We start from the raw sequence: 16,199 nt of genomic DNA on the forward strand, positions 1-16,199 counted from the left end.
CCCTACTCTGTAAATTACCACGTTATAGCTCAGCTTTGTTGCACTGGAATACTGGTCCATGTGTGACCTGCTCCCATGACACCATTAGGAATGAACTTTGAAAGACAGATTTTTGTGTTGATGCAGCTGTGTCATGGAATCTCTTGCAAACTGACCTAAAATGTAGTACTAGGGCACTTTAGATTATTAATCAACGACCGAACATTGTACATTTGTATCTGTTTTCTTTCACCTGCTACTGTCCCATTGTCTTGTTTATTTGTACTATACTGTTGTGTTTTTGATTGTACAACTGCTCTTGTTTTACTGTTTACTTGAAATGATTGAATGTTCTATAATCACTGATGCTATCATTGTACCCTCGGCATCATTGAAAATGAGGGTCCCTCTCAATTGACTCCCAAGGAAAAAGAAAAGTACAAACAAAATAAATAAATTTAATAAATAGCTTTAATATCTTCTAGTTAGCTCGTCTCCAGTTACCTCTACCGTTCTATGGTCTCTCCCTCGCTGCGGCTCAGCCAATAAATACTCATTAATTTACCTCTGTGTATCCTGCCACGACACGTGGTTATATGCCACAGCACTGCAGTGGATAATCGACACACTGCTGCTGCTTCCACAAGGCACCTGAACAACAATGGCCTTTTTTAACACTTTCTTTGCCACACTTATGTACATCCTTATACCATCCTCTGCCAGCTATATTTGTCTATGGAGAAGTTCTCCTTCTTTGCAGGGCTATAACTTTTTAAATTGTATTGCTAAATTGACATTACTTTGGCCCATTCAACGTCAATTATCTATCGTTCAGGATGTAGGAACGTTATACTTTTTCATTCACATATTCATACTAGAATACGGTCTAAAGTATAAATATGTTTTTATCGTTTTCTGCAGCATTCTGCAGAACGTGATTTATAGCCCTAAATGCATTATATTGATGATCAAATACAGTTTGATAGCGATCGGCGCCAGATGAAAAATTTCAAATGGACGTGCTTCTAGAAGTTACTACTTATCATCTGATGTTGACCGGATGGGGGGGGGGGGGGGTCGTTTATAATTCCGTGGCCAACGTTAGATGATTCATGTAGTGTAGGTGATATGATCATTAGGGCAGTTTGTATCGAACACGGTAAAAATAAACGCTGAAACTTACCCCAGTCTCCTCGGGCCGTTGGGCGATGAGCGTGGAGCAAAAATATTCCTATTATGGGATGTTGAAATATGCGATCCATCTCCAGGTTGTATAATAGTATATACGTCCAAATCATGTTGTTTATCGAGTTATTGGTAACGGATCGCTATCCATTGTGTCGAGCTCGAGTCCCGGGACATATAGCAAGTGATCGGACCGAATTTGGATGAGCACCAGTTTCCGTTTCCGGTTTGGGCGATCCGCCGATCGGCCACCAGATGGCGCTCTTGAACCGTTGGAGAGTTGAGAGGGGATCAACAGTAGATCTCAAGTCTCCGCGGGAGAAATATGATTGCAATCACAGATTTTTTAAATATTGATCTCAATGACGTGTTACGGCGTCATTGGCAGAATTAGCATGGCGGGGAATGACGAGTTAAGGCGTCCTTGGCGATTAAAGTGTTAAAATAAAATGTTTCTTTTATTTTTGGGCTTTCTGTATTTTTCACCCATCCCAATTTAGTCATTATGCCAATTATCTTCTTGGTCGTTTCGGCCTGGGGAGGGTGTAGAACTACCACATGCCTCCTCCGATACATGTGGAGTCAGCCAGCCACTTCTTTTCGCCTGACAGCAAGGACTCTCACTGGGGGAATGTAACGCGTGCGGAGGTTCACGCTATTTCCCCCCGATCCCTTCCCTGCTGAACAGGCGCCCCGACCGACCAGTAGGAACCGCAGTTTACAATGACCAGAACACATACCCCACCGGTTTCCCACCCGCTAACACTGCCAATTGTGTTAGTAGGGATGACTGACCAAGCCGAAGCTACCGCTGACAGCTGGATTCAATCCCAGAGTCTCTGCGGTGGTAGGCGAGTGCTTAGTCTACTGCACTACCCAGCCGCCCCTACAAAGGCCTTTCTATTCAGAAGCAAATTAAAGTAATTAAAAGCCTTAATCTGCAACCCACGCAACAATATTACAGGCATAATGCACTTCTATCAAGAGGGAGAGTGGTAGCAGGATGGTAGTAGTAGTGGGTGTTTTGAATCAGGCTCGACAACACACGTTAATGTCCCCATGGGCCGGACACGTCTTACAAGTCAAGAAGAAACATCACAATAAATCAAGAACAAAACAAAAACACCATTTTAAAACTCCCAGACATACCCCACGCGAAGGTAAGGAAAAACTCACTAAAACCTAGAAATAGGAAAAAATGCACCACAGGCAATGTGGAGGAGAGAAACCTTAGAAGGGCCGTTCAAGGGGGGATCTCCCTTCTTGGATGTCGGTGATCAGTGTTGCAATAAAACAGGCGAAACAGTTGGTAAGCATGCACTCATATGTGTAATGAAACACCGATAAATGCATGCAACATTTTGAAAGATTAAAAATAGAGCTGATGGCGGATCTATTTGAGGCATGGGGGTGGCGCAGAGAGGGTTGCATCCTCCCGGTCATCATTACGGGACGTCCAACACTCCGGTCATCACTACGAGACAGCCACTCGCAGGGAGACAGGGAGACGAGACAGGCGTTAGACAGTTTGCGTCATTGTGATGGGCGGACATAGCAATAGATACATGTGGTAAGCATATATGGGAATAGAATAGATATATGTAGTAAGCATATTATGTGAATAGAATAGAAGTACTTAACCCAGCAATGAATTCAACGTCTAAGCCACGTTGACAGACCACGGACAGAAGACGGTAAGAAGCTGATCCATGGCCTCGTGGTGCACGTAGAACAGTCACTGCAATCTTGGCAAAGACTCCGAGAGATCCACCACCTTGGTCAACACTACGAGACAACCACTCAGAGAGATGGGGGGGAGGTTGGGGGGGGGGGGGGGGGGGGGTTAGAGAGTTCCCATGTTTGTAGTGGGCGGAGATGGAGCAATAAATACACGTAGTGAGCATATGCGTACATGGTGACAGTAGAATCAAAGTATATAAGAAAATTGTGAAATTTAGTAGAACTACTGCAAGCGTATGTATACAGGATGAGATACAAGACAATAGCTCAGGGCCGTAGAAACTACTCAGAATTGGTCAGGGCAGAGCAGGTAAGGTTCAGCGCTGCAGGCCCGTCAGTGATAAGAAGAGAGTCATTTAATTTAGATTCAGTGCTGCTCATCTCTTATTAAACGAGGAGGTTCTTCTGTCCACTTGACACAGGATCTTCCCTGAGTCTCTGCGGTGGCTGCTGGCCACGCAGCACTACTCCCGCTGCTGCTGGGTCATGGGATACATCGCAAAGAAGAACCAGGTGAACACTGAGCTGGATCCTGATGGTATCCTCCCAGGTAACGCACGCTCACCGTTTGGTGTTCATACTGCATAATAAACACAGTTATAATTGAACCCTTCAGACAATGAACCATAAACATCTGTTTTAAAAAGAATTTCGGACAGGCAATGAAGGCTATTTTCAGTTGAAAGGTCTGTTACATTGCCCAAAAGTAATACACCTCCATATTACACACTCTTAACACTCCAACACACCATCTTTAGATAAAACATTGTTTGTCCGTGAAAGCTTACATCGTTCTTTGTCAGAAGGAATATATTGACATTTAATACTTGTCTGATGTCTTTTTACATGATAAGGATCAATGTCTTATCAGGGTCATTGCCGATGTTCAATGCAATAATTTCCTTTAAACATTTTCATGGATTTGTCGTCGTTTAGTGTAATTTCATCTTCATAGAAGATCTCATTCTTGTGTGTAGAGCTGTGTGCTTTTCTTTTTTTTTTATCCACTTTTTCTCCCATTTTCTATTTTTTCTCCCATCCCAATTTTGTATCATCCAATTCAACCCTCCCCTGTCTCGAACGCTGTTTTTTGCTTCCCACAAGCCGGCTGCAATGTGGACTAAGTCATACATAGCACGAGTCCCCTCCGATACTCGAGGTAACAGCAGTCGCATCTTTTCACCTGCGCGGCGCGATCTTTCAGTGTCAGGGGTCTGCGCTTTGGAGGGGCGCCGCCCCCATCGCTTCCTGATTCTACTGCGCAGGCGCACCAACTGACCTGTAGGAGTTGCTGTCCACAACGCCCGATCCCCACCCATCAGTTTCCCACCCCCTAATACTGCCAATGTGTATTAGTACGGACGACCAGCTAAACTGAAAGCAATGTGGAGCGCTGGGCTCGAACAGGCGAACCCAGCGTCTCCAGTATTCGTGGTGAGTGCCTTGCCCACTGCACCACGTAGCCTCCCCGAGCTGTGTGCTTTTCAAGGGCGGGTTACAGCATTCCCAGTTGTACTTGTCTGAACAAGGCAGATGGACTAGGGCACATCCATTTCCTGTCTCGTAGCCATGGTAACAGCCCAGCTCTGAAGGTAGCAGTGGGTGGTAAACCTATACTGTGGCCCTTGGGGCCTCTCATTAACTTTATTATTACCTTGAGTGGAAGGACAAGATCCGATTCATGGTGTACAGCAGATGGAGACAGGTCAATATCTTGGACCCTAGGGTTGGTCATTATAGTGGCTACTGGCTACACCCACCCCTTAGGTCCTACCAGAGTTCTGTTGAGAGGAAAGCAGAGAGCAGATGTATTTATTTATTTATTTATTTTTATCAGGGGTCATATGTATCAGATTGCAGCTTTTGTATAATTTCTTACCAGTATGTTTACACTAGTTTTAGAGATGATAGAGGACAAAACAGGGAATATAGACAGTTAATCATAATGTAGGCCATAGGTGTAGTTTTATATAGGGATTGATTGATTGATTGAACATTTTATTAACAGATTGCAGAATGGGTACAATACAGTACAGCTCAATACACACAATTGTTAAGAGGATGCAGACCAGAGAAAGACGTGGTGAATCTCGCCTAGGGCGCCAAATGTGCTAGGTCCGCCCCTGTCTGTGACGAGCGTGTTATCTGTCTTTATGTTTATATTTGAAAATCTGGTTTTAAGTTTTTTACTGCAGCCTACAGTAGTTGATTATTGAGTAATTTCCAAAGTTCACAGGGTTTATTTTTGTTTTCCTCGGTTTTGTCATTGATGCAATTCTTTTTTGCAGTTTTGATCATGGAGTTTACATCATTTCTTAGTCTGTTTCTTTGCAGTTTGAGTTCAGTCACGTGGGCTTGGAGTTCACTGCTCAAGCTTTTGGTAAGCTTTGACTGACTTTTACGAAACTCAGAGCTTTTTTTGTCTCTGGTTTTCATAGTGGTCAATATTTCGTAGTGCATCCACGGCTCAGCGCGATTTTTTACCCTAGTGTTTCTTAGGGGGGCCATGTCATTTAGTATTGTTGAGAATTTGGTTTTGAAACCAAGCCATGTTTCTTCAACCAGTGTACCACTGAGCTCTTCTGACCAATCCAGACTCTCCAGTTCTAGGTTAAAGGCCTCACTAGAGTAGGTTTTGAGGTCTCTAGATGTGACTGTTTTGTGACAGCCAGCCTTTTGTTTTAGCTTTTTGCGGGTACAGAATATCATATAATGATAGCTTAACCTGCATGCTATAACCCCTTTATTGGAGATCCTGGAATTGTCAAGAGGTCAGAACGAGATCAATGTTAGTCTGTGTTGATTCACATACTCGTGTGGGTTGGGTGATTAGCTGGCTGAGGCCGTGCAGATCACAAAACCTACTGAAGGACTTGAAGACGGGTACATCTTTTCGTTGCATATCCGTGTTCCAATCCCCAAGAAGAATATTTTCTACATCCTCAGCTCCAGCTAAACACACATCCAGAGTATCATAAAAGCCATTTTGTTCTGGTGGTCTGTAAATTGTGCCAACTAGAACAGATTTAGCCCTTTCAAATATAATTTCCACCCATACAGTTTCAATTTCCTCATGATATAAGTCAGGGACGCTAGGGACATGTCTCTACCAAAGCCACGGAAACACAAATTGTCCCTAACAAAGAAATTGCAGAGTGAAAACTGTAGTTTTAGTATTATAATTCACAACACTTTCATAGTCTTGCAAAACGGAGCCGTTTTATTTGTTTAGCAAAAGTGTAGGTTGACAGCTGCATCAAGAACCTGTCGGCAAGCTATCCTATTAATTAAAGAAACATCAGGATTATCTGATGCTCTTTGTATCTCAAAAAACTGTAAACATGTCTGCTTGCACACTACGTACACTTGCATATTAAGTGTCCCTACCAAAGCTCAAACCCTGATTTAGGCTACTAGTTTCTTTCACCATCCCGTCCTGTAATACAGTTTCAAAGGTCGCCCTCGTCTCCTGTTTTTCCGCCTCTGTATATTAACCCCCTCACCCCCCAGTTGACGACAGCATAAAGCAGGATACTGGCAACAACATTTTAATAAAACATCTTCAATATCTTGTCACGAACATTAGAACCCTCGGTTTCTTAAAAAAAATATAATAGTCTGTTCTGTGCGGTCCCTGCTTGTACTGTAAAGGCCATCCGTGTTCAGTTATTGTGCGGGTGTAGGCTACCCCCAGGTGTTTATAAAAGTATTAAGTACTGAGGCTTTCTAGTGAGCATTTATTTGTTTCCATTGACGGGACATTGTACAGTTACCTATGTGCTGGAAGTAATGGATCTATATAATAATATGGAGCAAAACAACTAATGTGAAAGCGAGTCTAGTGAGTGTGTTGACTCAGCAGAGAGAGAGGTCATTTTTCCTCTCCTGCTTATAAAGGTGCTGACTGTCCCCACGTACTGACATGGTTATTATGGAAAAAATTTGCTTCACACAGATAATTGATTTGCACATGCATCATGCCAATGATTCCTCAGAATAGGTAAAGGTTTTCAGATATGAGTAGATAAAATGGTGCAGGCTATATCTTTTTAGAACTGAATTAATAAAGCCAAGCAAAACAATGGGTCCCTTGTATCACTGTATGAACCTAGAAATGCTATTGTTCGGCTGTGGCGTCCCTACCCTCCTCACCACATTTACAATACAAAGAAACATCTTGACTTTGTGCCAGTCAGATTCAGGAGCTGTATGGGGAAGGAGTCATTTCTGTATTCAGCAGCTGTCTATTGGAACAGTCTGCCCAGTGACCTGAAAATCGTAGACAATGCCGTTAGATTCAAGTCCAGCCTGAAGACATGGCTCAAAAGGGACTATACTTAACCTAGACACTTAGCTTAAGGCACCCTTGCATGTTGTATGAGTCTGTTATGTATATAAATGTTAAATGGTATATGTGATGTGTTGTGATGTCATGTTTTGTATGATGCATGTCTAAGCATCACACTCCCCTACCCCCCTACAAGGACCACAATGGAAATAAGCTCTGAGCTTTTTTGTGTTTCATCCTTGGCAGTATATCCTGACTGTGCTTTCTGTCACATGTTTATGTTTTATATTGTCAAATAAAGTCATTCATTCATTCATTCAAGGTCGCGGTTGGTCAACATGGTTTCTGAAGGTCTAAAGGTTTGTGTTTGAGATAAGAGACCGCTTCTAAGCATTTGTAACTAATTACTCTAAAGATAATCTTTTTTTCTCCAAACTAAACACTGGAGCTTTAAGGTGCCCTCACGAAACCCAAAGCTTGCTAGGTATGTCGGCGCACACATAGCCGCTGTGAATGCGCTCTGGAAAATGGTCTGAATGACTAGAATACATTGTGGCAGGATTAGTGTGATGGGGTATGCTGTCTGGCCAAAGCATCCCTGGAAAGCCTTGGTGATGAAGCTCAGAGATAAACTTGCGAGCAGCTGACGTGGAATGCCCTCACGTGCCCTGTGTGCGTTGATGTAAACATGCAGGAATCACAAGGCCGGGGGTTAGTTTCCATGGCAAACCGCGGTACACTGACACCAAAACATCCGTCGTGCGCAACGCCTCGGTAGCATCTGTGGTTCTGGGGTGTCATCCTCCAGAAAACATTCCTCCTGTATTCATCACTTCTTTTAGCTGGCGACCTGGCAGACCTGTCTTATGAGTCATGACACAGGCAGACATTTGTCCCATTGTGTTTTCTTTTTGGACAGTTGCAAGCCTCTTTTGACTGCTCAGGGAGCCAATATATCTATGGCCTTGTTGACCATTACGCACATGTCCAGAGTTAATTATGTTACATTAATTATATTGATTTGTTATATTGCTTACACTACTTTTTACTACCTGTACCTCCCTTCCCCCCTGCCCCATGCTGCTATGATGCCTGAATTTCCCCAAGGAGATCAATAAAGGAATATCTTATCTTATCTGTCAATTCTCCCTGCCTGTCTGAGAACACGGATTTACATGCTAATACTTGACTCGACTTCTGTTCCGTCTTCTCAGAGCTGCAGAGAGCTCTTCAGAAGAAACCCAAAAAGACGTGCATCGTGAAGATGGTGGGGACCAGAAACCTGTGGAAGAACATCGTCGTCCTCTGTGTCAACTCGTACGTGTGTTTATGTTCCAAGCCGATGCTTATGAAATTGCATGTACTCTTCTTTGTGAATTGTGTCTTCTCTGCCACTATTGACCTGAAAGCTTGATACGTCATTGATCAGTGGCCCGCTCTCTTGCGTTTACCATGTGCCTGTCCATTTCTGTTGCTCTCTCTGTCTATCTGAAGTGTGGTTTCCTGTGCTCCTCTCCTACCTCTCTCCTAGTAGCTTGTCTCTAGCTAGACAGCCATACAGTAGCTTTGGCTGCTCCAGTGCGTCCCTGACTCACCATGAATTTTACATGAGATGTCCTTATCAAACAGTGGACTGCAAAGTAGCCGTGTGTGTGTGTGTGTGCATGCATGTTGGCATGCGTTTCTGTGTCTGAATGTGTTTGTGCATGCGTTAGTTATACACAGGTCGTGTTTGAGATTATGTCAAGAAGAGGAGAGATTAATCCACCTGTCCCTCTTTCTGCATAATGCTCCTCCTTTCTTTGGTGTTTATCTCGGTTCTTCACGTCGCATGCTGTCATCTTTGTTCTCTCTTTAACATCTCTTTCCTCCTTTCCCTGCTCTGTTCTTTCCCCCTCAAGTCCTCCCCTCCTCTCACATCTATTCCCTCAACACCCCTATCTCTCTCTTTCTGTCTCTCTCTCTCTCTCTCTCTCTCTCTCTCTCTCTCTCTCTCTCTCTCCTATTTCTCTCTCTTCCCCCTCTCTCTTTCTCTCTCCCTCCCTGCTTTTTATTATTATTTTTTTATTATCTTTTTCCCCCTTTTTCCGTTTTTCTCCCATCCCAATGTTAGTCGTTATGCCAATTCCCAATCCCCCTCCTGGTCGTTGCGCACTCTACCCCCTACCGTCGGTCTGGGAGGGCGGAGACTATCGCATGCTTCCTCCGACACATGTGTACCCAGCCCACCGCTTCTTTTCACCTGGCAGCGCGGACTCTCACTGGGAGAGTGTAACGTGTGGAAGGTCACACTACCTCTCCCAGATCCTTCTCTTGCTGTGCAGGCGCCCCGACCGAACTGTAGGAGTCGCTGTTTACAACGACCAGGACCCACCCACGTCGGCTTCCCACCCGCTAACACTGCCAATTATGTTAGTATGGACGGTCGGCCAAGCCGGAGGCACCACAGCCGGATTCGATCCCACTGGCTCTGTGGTGGTAGACAGACGCTTAGTCCGCTGCGCTACCCGGCCGCACCCTCCCTGCTTTTTATAGTTGTTGTAAAGTGTTTATTTGGGTGTATATATGGTTTTTGTACGTTATATTAATTTATAGTTGTATGTGTTGATGTTGACGAGAGAAGTATTAACTCATTGGATGCCACGCTTAAGTGCGTGAGAGGGCGCTAGAGCGTCACCGCTTTAATCAATGGGAGGACTGGGAGATTTGAGAGTGCTTAAAATATATCTTAAATTATGGCTATGGGTCTAATACACTCGTCGATTATCAGTGAGTTGCTTACAGTCAACATGTACAAAACGGATTGTTTTTTCATCTGTACATTTCCGTTTTATACCGTTTTGAATACGAGTATAGTTTTGGTGATTTCTAGTCATTCCAGAGAAAGACGCGATAATAGCCCTTTAGTGGAATACACAAAACACGTTGTCATTTTTCTGCTGATTATCGAATCTTCCTGAAATCAACGCTAGATCATCATTATTGTCCTTCCTCGTGCCATAAGGATAGTTCACATTGCAGGTTATCGTGATCACACAAACATATTATTTTTAAAGTCAAAAACATTCAAGTTAAATGATCTTGTGGAATTTAAAACGGCACAATTAATGTATAAAGCAAAAGGTCATGTACTTCCAGGAAACATTCAAGAACTGTTCTTTGATGGGGAGGGGGGTTATAATCTGAGGGGAGAACTCAATTTAAAAGTTCTAAATGTACGCACTACCATGAGAAGACACTGCATCTCAATATGTGGAGTGAAACTGTGGAACAGTCTAAATGTGGTGCTAAAGCAATGTCCAAACATGAGACAATTCAAACTGATGTATAAGGAAATGATGTTCACGAGGTACAGGGATGAGGAAGGGACTTGATATTCACGGGTGTTTAAATTTTTATTTTATTTCTTTCATGTTTTACATATATAGTTTTTGTTTTTTTGTTTTGCATATATATATATAATATATATATATATATATATATATATTATATAATAGTGGAAAAGGGGTACGATTAAATAAGTGTATACTTCTTCCTACTCCTTTTCGAACATGTAAATTGAGTTATGTTTTGATTTTGTTTAGTTATTTATTTTGTTTCTATTCATTTACATGTTCGAAATAAAGATTTAAAATAAAAAATCAAATCAAATGGCCCTCGTAGCCCCCCCCCCCCCCCCCCCACCTCCTGCACCCAACGGAAAACAGCCACACATACACACACAGATACAGCGTCGATCGGGGTAGAAATACATATCGGATCAACGATCAAATGTATATATAATGTTCTTACCTTGTACCTGATGTAATGCAAAAGAAATAATCCAATTATCTGATCGCCATTTGAAGTAATGGGCGCGGAGGTCCGTGCCACGTTCAACAGCATTGCATATGAGGGGGGGGGGGGGGTGGCCAGCCAGCCAGCCAGCCAGTCAGCCAGCCTCGCAGATCTATCGTTGAAATCGGGTTACCTCACCTGATTATTTAAACCACGCCTGCACGGCTTGGATCGTTACAGAAAAAAAACTATACCATTCCCAGTGGAGTGCAATACCAGCCGGAAGGCGTAGGGGGGCGGTATTTGCCCTTTTGCGAGCTCAGACCCATTCCCAACGATAACATCAGGCTGGATGGATGAAAATTAATGGATATCGCTAATAAAAGAAATAACGATTAAAACCTGACTATACTCGTGATTGGCGCTCAAGCGATGGCGAGTTAACCCGACTATCATCGTGACTAGCGTCCAATGAGTTAAAACTCTCTCTCTCTCTCTCTCTCTCTCTCTCTCTCTCTCTCTCTCTCTCTCTCTCTCTCTCTGCTCTATCCAGACTGACAGGCTATGGGATACATCACTGCTTTGCTCGCAGTATGATGGACCCTGAGGCCCGGGGATCACCATGTTTCACAACTTCTATGCAGACTACTACACCATGGCGGGCATTGCTGTGGCATCCTGCATGGCACTGTGCCCGGCGGTGGGCCTGATGGGCCGGCGGGGAGGCCTGCTCATGTTCATGATCATTACGGCCCTGGCATCCCTGCTGCAGCTGGGCCTGTTGAACCGTGAGTACCGCGCTTTATGGAGGAATGTATGCACACACACAACACACACACACACACACACACACACACACACACACACACACACACGTACACACACGTACTCAGTCGTACTCAGTCAGCATCTCTCTTTTTTTTTTTTTTTAAAGAGGGGGGGGGGGGGGGGGGGGGGGCAGGAAGAACATCCATGCATTCTTAACCCATTACCCGCCAAAATCGCTGTTCGGCGTTATTGCCCGCCATGCGTTGTCTGCCAATATCGCTGTACAGCGTGTTTCAAGGTCATATTTCATATTTTCGTCATGGAATTCATATTTCACCCACGGAGCCTTGTCATATGCTGCGGGAGCCATCACAACTCTGCAACGCTTCAATACCGCCACCTGGTGGCCGATCGGCGAGTTGCCAAACCGGAAATGCCCGTTTCAGCTCGGTCCGTCCCCTAATTCCGTCCGGCCACTCGTTTATCGTCCCGGGACTCAATCCACACACTGTGGACATGGATCGTTGCCATAACTCAATAAACAGTGATTTGGGCGTATATTAGTATTATACAAACCGGAACTGGATCGCCTCGATCCCTACCACATAACTGGGATCTGTTTGTTCCACTCTCATCGCCCAACGGTACGAGGAGACAGACGTGAGTTTCAGCGTTTTTCTTTATCATTTTCGATACAAACTGCTCTGATCAATATATCACCCATACTACATAAATCATTTAACGTCGGTCACGGAATTATAGCCCTGCAAAGAAGGTGAACATCTCCATAGACAAATAGCGCTGGCAGAGAATGGTTTAGGATGATCAAAGTGGTGGCAGAGAATGGGTTAATATGGGTGGCATTCAACTTTATCCATAGCTTTTTCTTTTTGCGGAATAATTTCAGAATTAGTGTTTTACTGGGCAGGGTTAAAGTAGCACATAAGGCTTATGGTATTAGTTTAGTATGACTAAAGACCAGCTTGAAAAGCTTGGATAATACTTTTTTTTATTATTATTACATGCCTAATTATATCATTACAAACCACACACATGTCACTGTGTAACAAGCATGCATTCAATTTTAAAGGGGTATTTTATGTCTTGCTTTATTTAAATGGTTATTTTTCCTTACGTTAACGTATTGTAACATATTGTGTTTTTGTTTAAGTACTTTGTAATACTGTTTTGAAAAGTGCTATATAAATAGTTTATTAACACACACACACACATACTCGGCATCTCTCTTTTATTTTTACTTTTTTTAAGACAGGAATTTTATGATGTCTTACTTTATTTTAAACTTACATTTTTTATATCTTTGTTTTTTCCTCCCAATTGTTTTTTTTTCAATCCAGTTTTCTTTTTTACGTTAACTTGTAACCTATTGTGTTTTTGTTCTAGTGCTTTGTAATACTGTGTGAAAAGTGCTATATAAATAGTTTATTACCACACACACACACACATTCACCTCCTGTGCGTGTGCTCCATAGCACAGACCTTTATACACAGACTCCAGGCATGTGTCTCTCCATGGCACCCCCTCTGCTGTAAGAGCAGCATACACTATCAGTCCTTAGATTAAACGCCTGTCAGTCCAAGTACAATGTCCTCCACACAGATTGGTACAGCGGCACGCATACTTTCATGTCACTGTCATGAATATGTGTGTTACTTAAAGGGGAATGACACCTATTCATGTTGTGTGTTCTCCCTGTGCCCTGGGACAGTTCAGCCAGTATTTGTGATATTCTCCCCTGAAGCTAGAAATTGGAGAGAGAACCCTCCAATCTGTGATGTCACTGGGATGTAAAACCTGGAGCTGCTCCATAGACAATGGATGGGGCTCTGACTTAATGAGGCCATCAAATGTTTGTGTGAGCTCTTACACCCAAATGCGGTTTATGTTCTAACATTGCTAGAAGGCCTGAACCAGAATTAAAAGCTAATTTGGGTGGGGGGAGGGGGGTGGAGGGGGGGGGGAGGGGGGGGGGTGGGAGGAAGAACATGCATGCATTCTTAAAATGGGTGGCATTCAACTTTATCCATAGCTTTTTCTTTTTGCGAAATAATGTCAGAATTACAGTGTTTTACTGGGCAGGGTTAAAGTAGCACATAAGGCTTATGGTATTAGTTTAGTATGACTAAAGACCAGCTTGAAAAGCTTGGATAATAATTTTTTTTATTATTACATGCCTAATTATATCATTACAAACCACACACATGTCACTGTGTAACAAGCATGCATTCAAGATAGCAAAAACATATTACTCCACTTAGTCATTTTAGAGTGACTTATAAATTACTTGGACTGAATGTTTAACTTGCGTCTACACATCAAGGTTACCCTTGTTTTCCTTGTCTGGTTTGTGTGTAATCACAGTGTGTTTTTAGATTTGCTTTTAGTACTTAATGTTTGTATGTTCTTTTGATGTTGACGCTGAATTGATATAGTACTGTGTGCATATTCATTTTAGTTGTTTTTTTTGCTTTACTGTTTGAATACAATGGGTGACTAATAACATATGTTTATCTCTCCTCTCTCTAATTCTCTTCCAGTGCTGGGGAAGTATAGTGTCCAGCTGAATATAGGTATGTATACTAAACATTAACAGCTCCCACTCTTTACACAACACTGGTGGTTACGCTTGGTTTCTTAAACGTGTTCCTCGCTGTGAGAGCTAGGTTCATTAAACTTGTCTCAAACATATCACTACTGTTGTCATGTGACCCAGGCTCACTGAAACATATCACAAACATATTTCTACTGTTGTCATGTGACCCAGGCTCACTGAAGCATATCACAAACATATTTCTACTATTGTCATGTGACCCAGGCTCACTGAAACATATCACAAAGATATTACTACTGTTGTCATGTGACCCAGGCTCATTGAAACACATCACAAAGATATTACTACTGTTGTCATGTGACCCAGGCTAATTGAAACACATCACAAAGATATTACTACTGTTGTCATGTGACCCAGGCTCATTGAAACATATTATTACTGTTGTCATGTGACCCAGGCTCATTGAAACATATTATTACTGTTGTCATGTGACCCAGGCTCATTGAAACACATCACAAAGATATTACTACTATTTTAATGTGACTCAGGCTCATTGAAACATAAACATATTACACACATATTACTACTGTAACTGTTGTCATGTGACCCAGGCTCATTGAAACACATCACAGACATATTACTACTGTTGTCATGTGACCCAAGCTCATTGAAACATAGTATTACTGTTGTCATGTGACCCAAGCTCATTGAAACATAGTATTACTGTTGTCAAGTGACCCAAGCTCATTGAAACATAATATTACTGTTGTCATGTGACCCAAGCTCATTGAAACATAGTATTACTGTTGTCATGTGACCCAAGCTCATTGAAACATAGTATTACTGTTGTCATGTGACCCAATCTCATTGAAACACATCACAGACATATTGCTGCTGTTGTCAGGTGAGGAACCAGCAGGAGAAGAAATGCCCATGTTGGGTCTTGTCACATAGTTTAAGATGAAAATGATTTCTTAAAAGTAGTGTATCAACATTTGTAGTTTGAATGAAATACGCTGACTAGGTGAAAACGACAACCTGTTATTGATTTGACCTATAAAACCCACGTCAATCACAGGGAGGAGATGTAAATAGTGAGGAGGAGAAAGGTCAAAGACACATTTCTTTTGAGACATGGATTGTGGAAAAGACCCAATACTAGGAATATATTCCTAATGCTTTGCACACCGACTGACTGCATATTCTGGTTGGAACTAGGCCCACATTTCTTATCAGTGTTTTAGGGTCGCTTAGAAGAACTACGAAATACTCCCATTATCCTGAGTCGTGAGAGTTATTCCAATATCTGTTGTGTCTGCTTTAAATTATTCAAAGGCACTGGAATATCTGTTTACTGCATGAATCCTCACATCAAATTTAGCCAAACACTCTGTATACGCAGATGTCCTACGACCTCTCATCGGTCATTCATACCCAGGAGAAACCAACTCCTCGTCGCATCCCAGGTGTAATTAAATCCTGCTATTCTCATTTCCTCCCCTTTGTGTTTAGCAGAATGAGGCTCTCTGTTTGGGCTCCATGTCTCGTTGACCCTCAGCGGTCCTCCTCCACTTTGTTTATCAATCTCCTCATTCTCTGCCTCCTCCTAATCCCTCTCTTCGGGCAGCAAAATGAGCTATCCTCTCTAGTCAGACAGGGGATTAGGGATTAGAGATTAAGATCTGGTCATAGAACAGCCTTCTATGATACTCTTTTAGAACAACTTAAACATGTCTCTATCCACTCGCATCTGTGGGAATCCAGGCCAAGTAGGGTCCGAATCGAGGGTATCAGACTGCGTGTAATGCATGTGGGGTTACTCCAGAGTAATTGATCAAGTGAAAATACATTGTGGCACGGGAACTTGGCTGCAGTAGGTACATTACCAG

At 42.8% G+C, this 16,199-nt stretch overlaps 1 protein-coding gene across 1 annotated transcript in view; it reads left to right on the forward strand.

The window, feature by feature from the left end:
• The window catches only part of LOC311239231 (uncharacterized protein), an 85,862-nt gene that overhangs the window by 63,565 nt on the left and 6,098 nt on the right, over window positions 1–16,199 (forward strand). The window contains 5 exon segments of the mRNA XM_084327531.1: window positions 3,327–3,454; window positions 8,407–8,509; window positions 11,523–11,578; window positions 11,581–11,757; window positions 14,297–14,329. Coding sequence (XP_084183657.1) covers window positions 3,327–3,454; window positions 8,407–8,509; window positions 11,523–11,578; window positions 11,581–11,757; window positions 14,297–14,329 — 497 coding nt within the window.

The sequence above is a fragment of the Notolepis coatsorum genome (assembly GCF_963971535.1).
Source record: "Notolepis coatsorum genome assembly, chromosome: 13".
NCBI classification, from domain to species: domain Eukaryota; kingdom Metazoa; phylum Chordata; class Actinopteri; order Aulopiformes; family Paralepididae; genus Notolepis; species Notolepis coatsorum.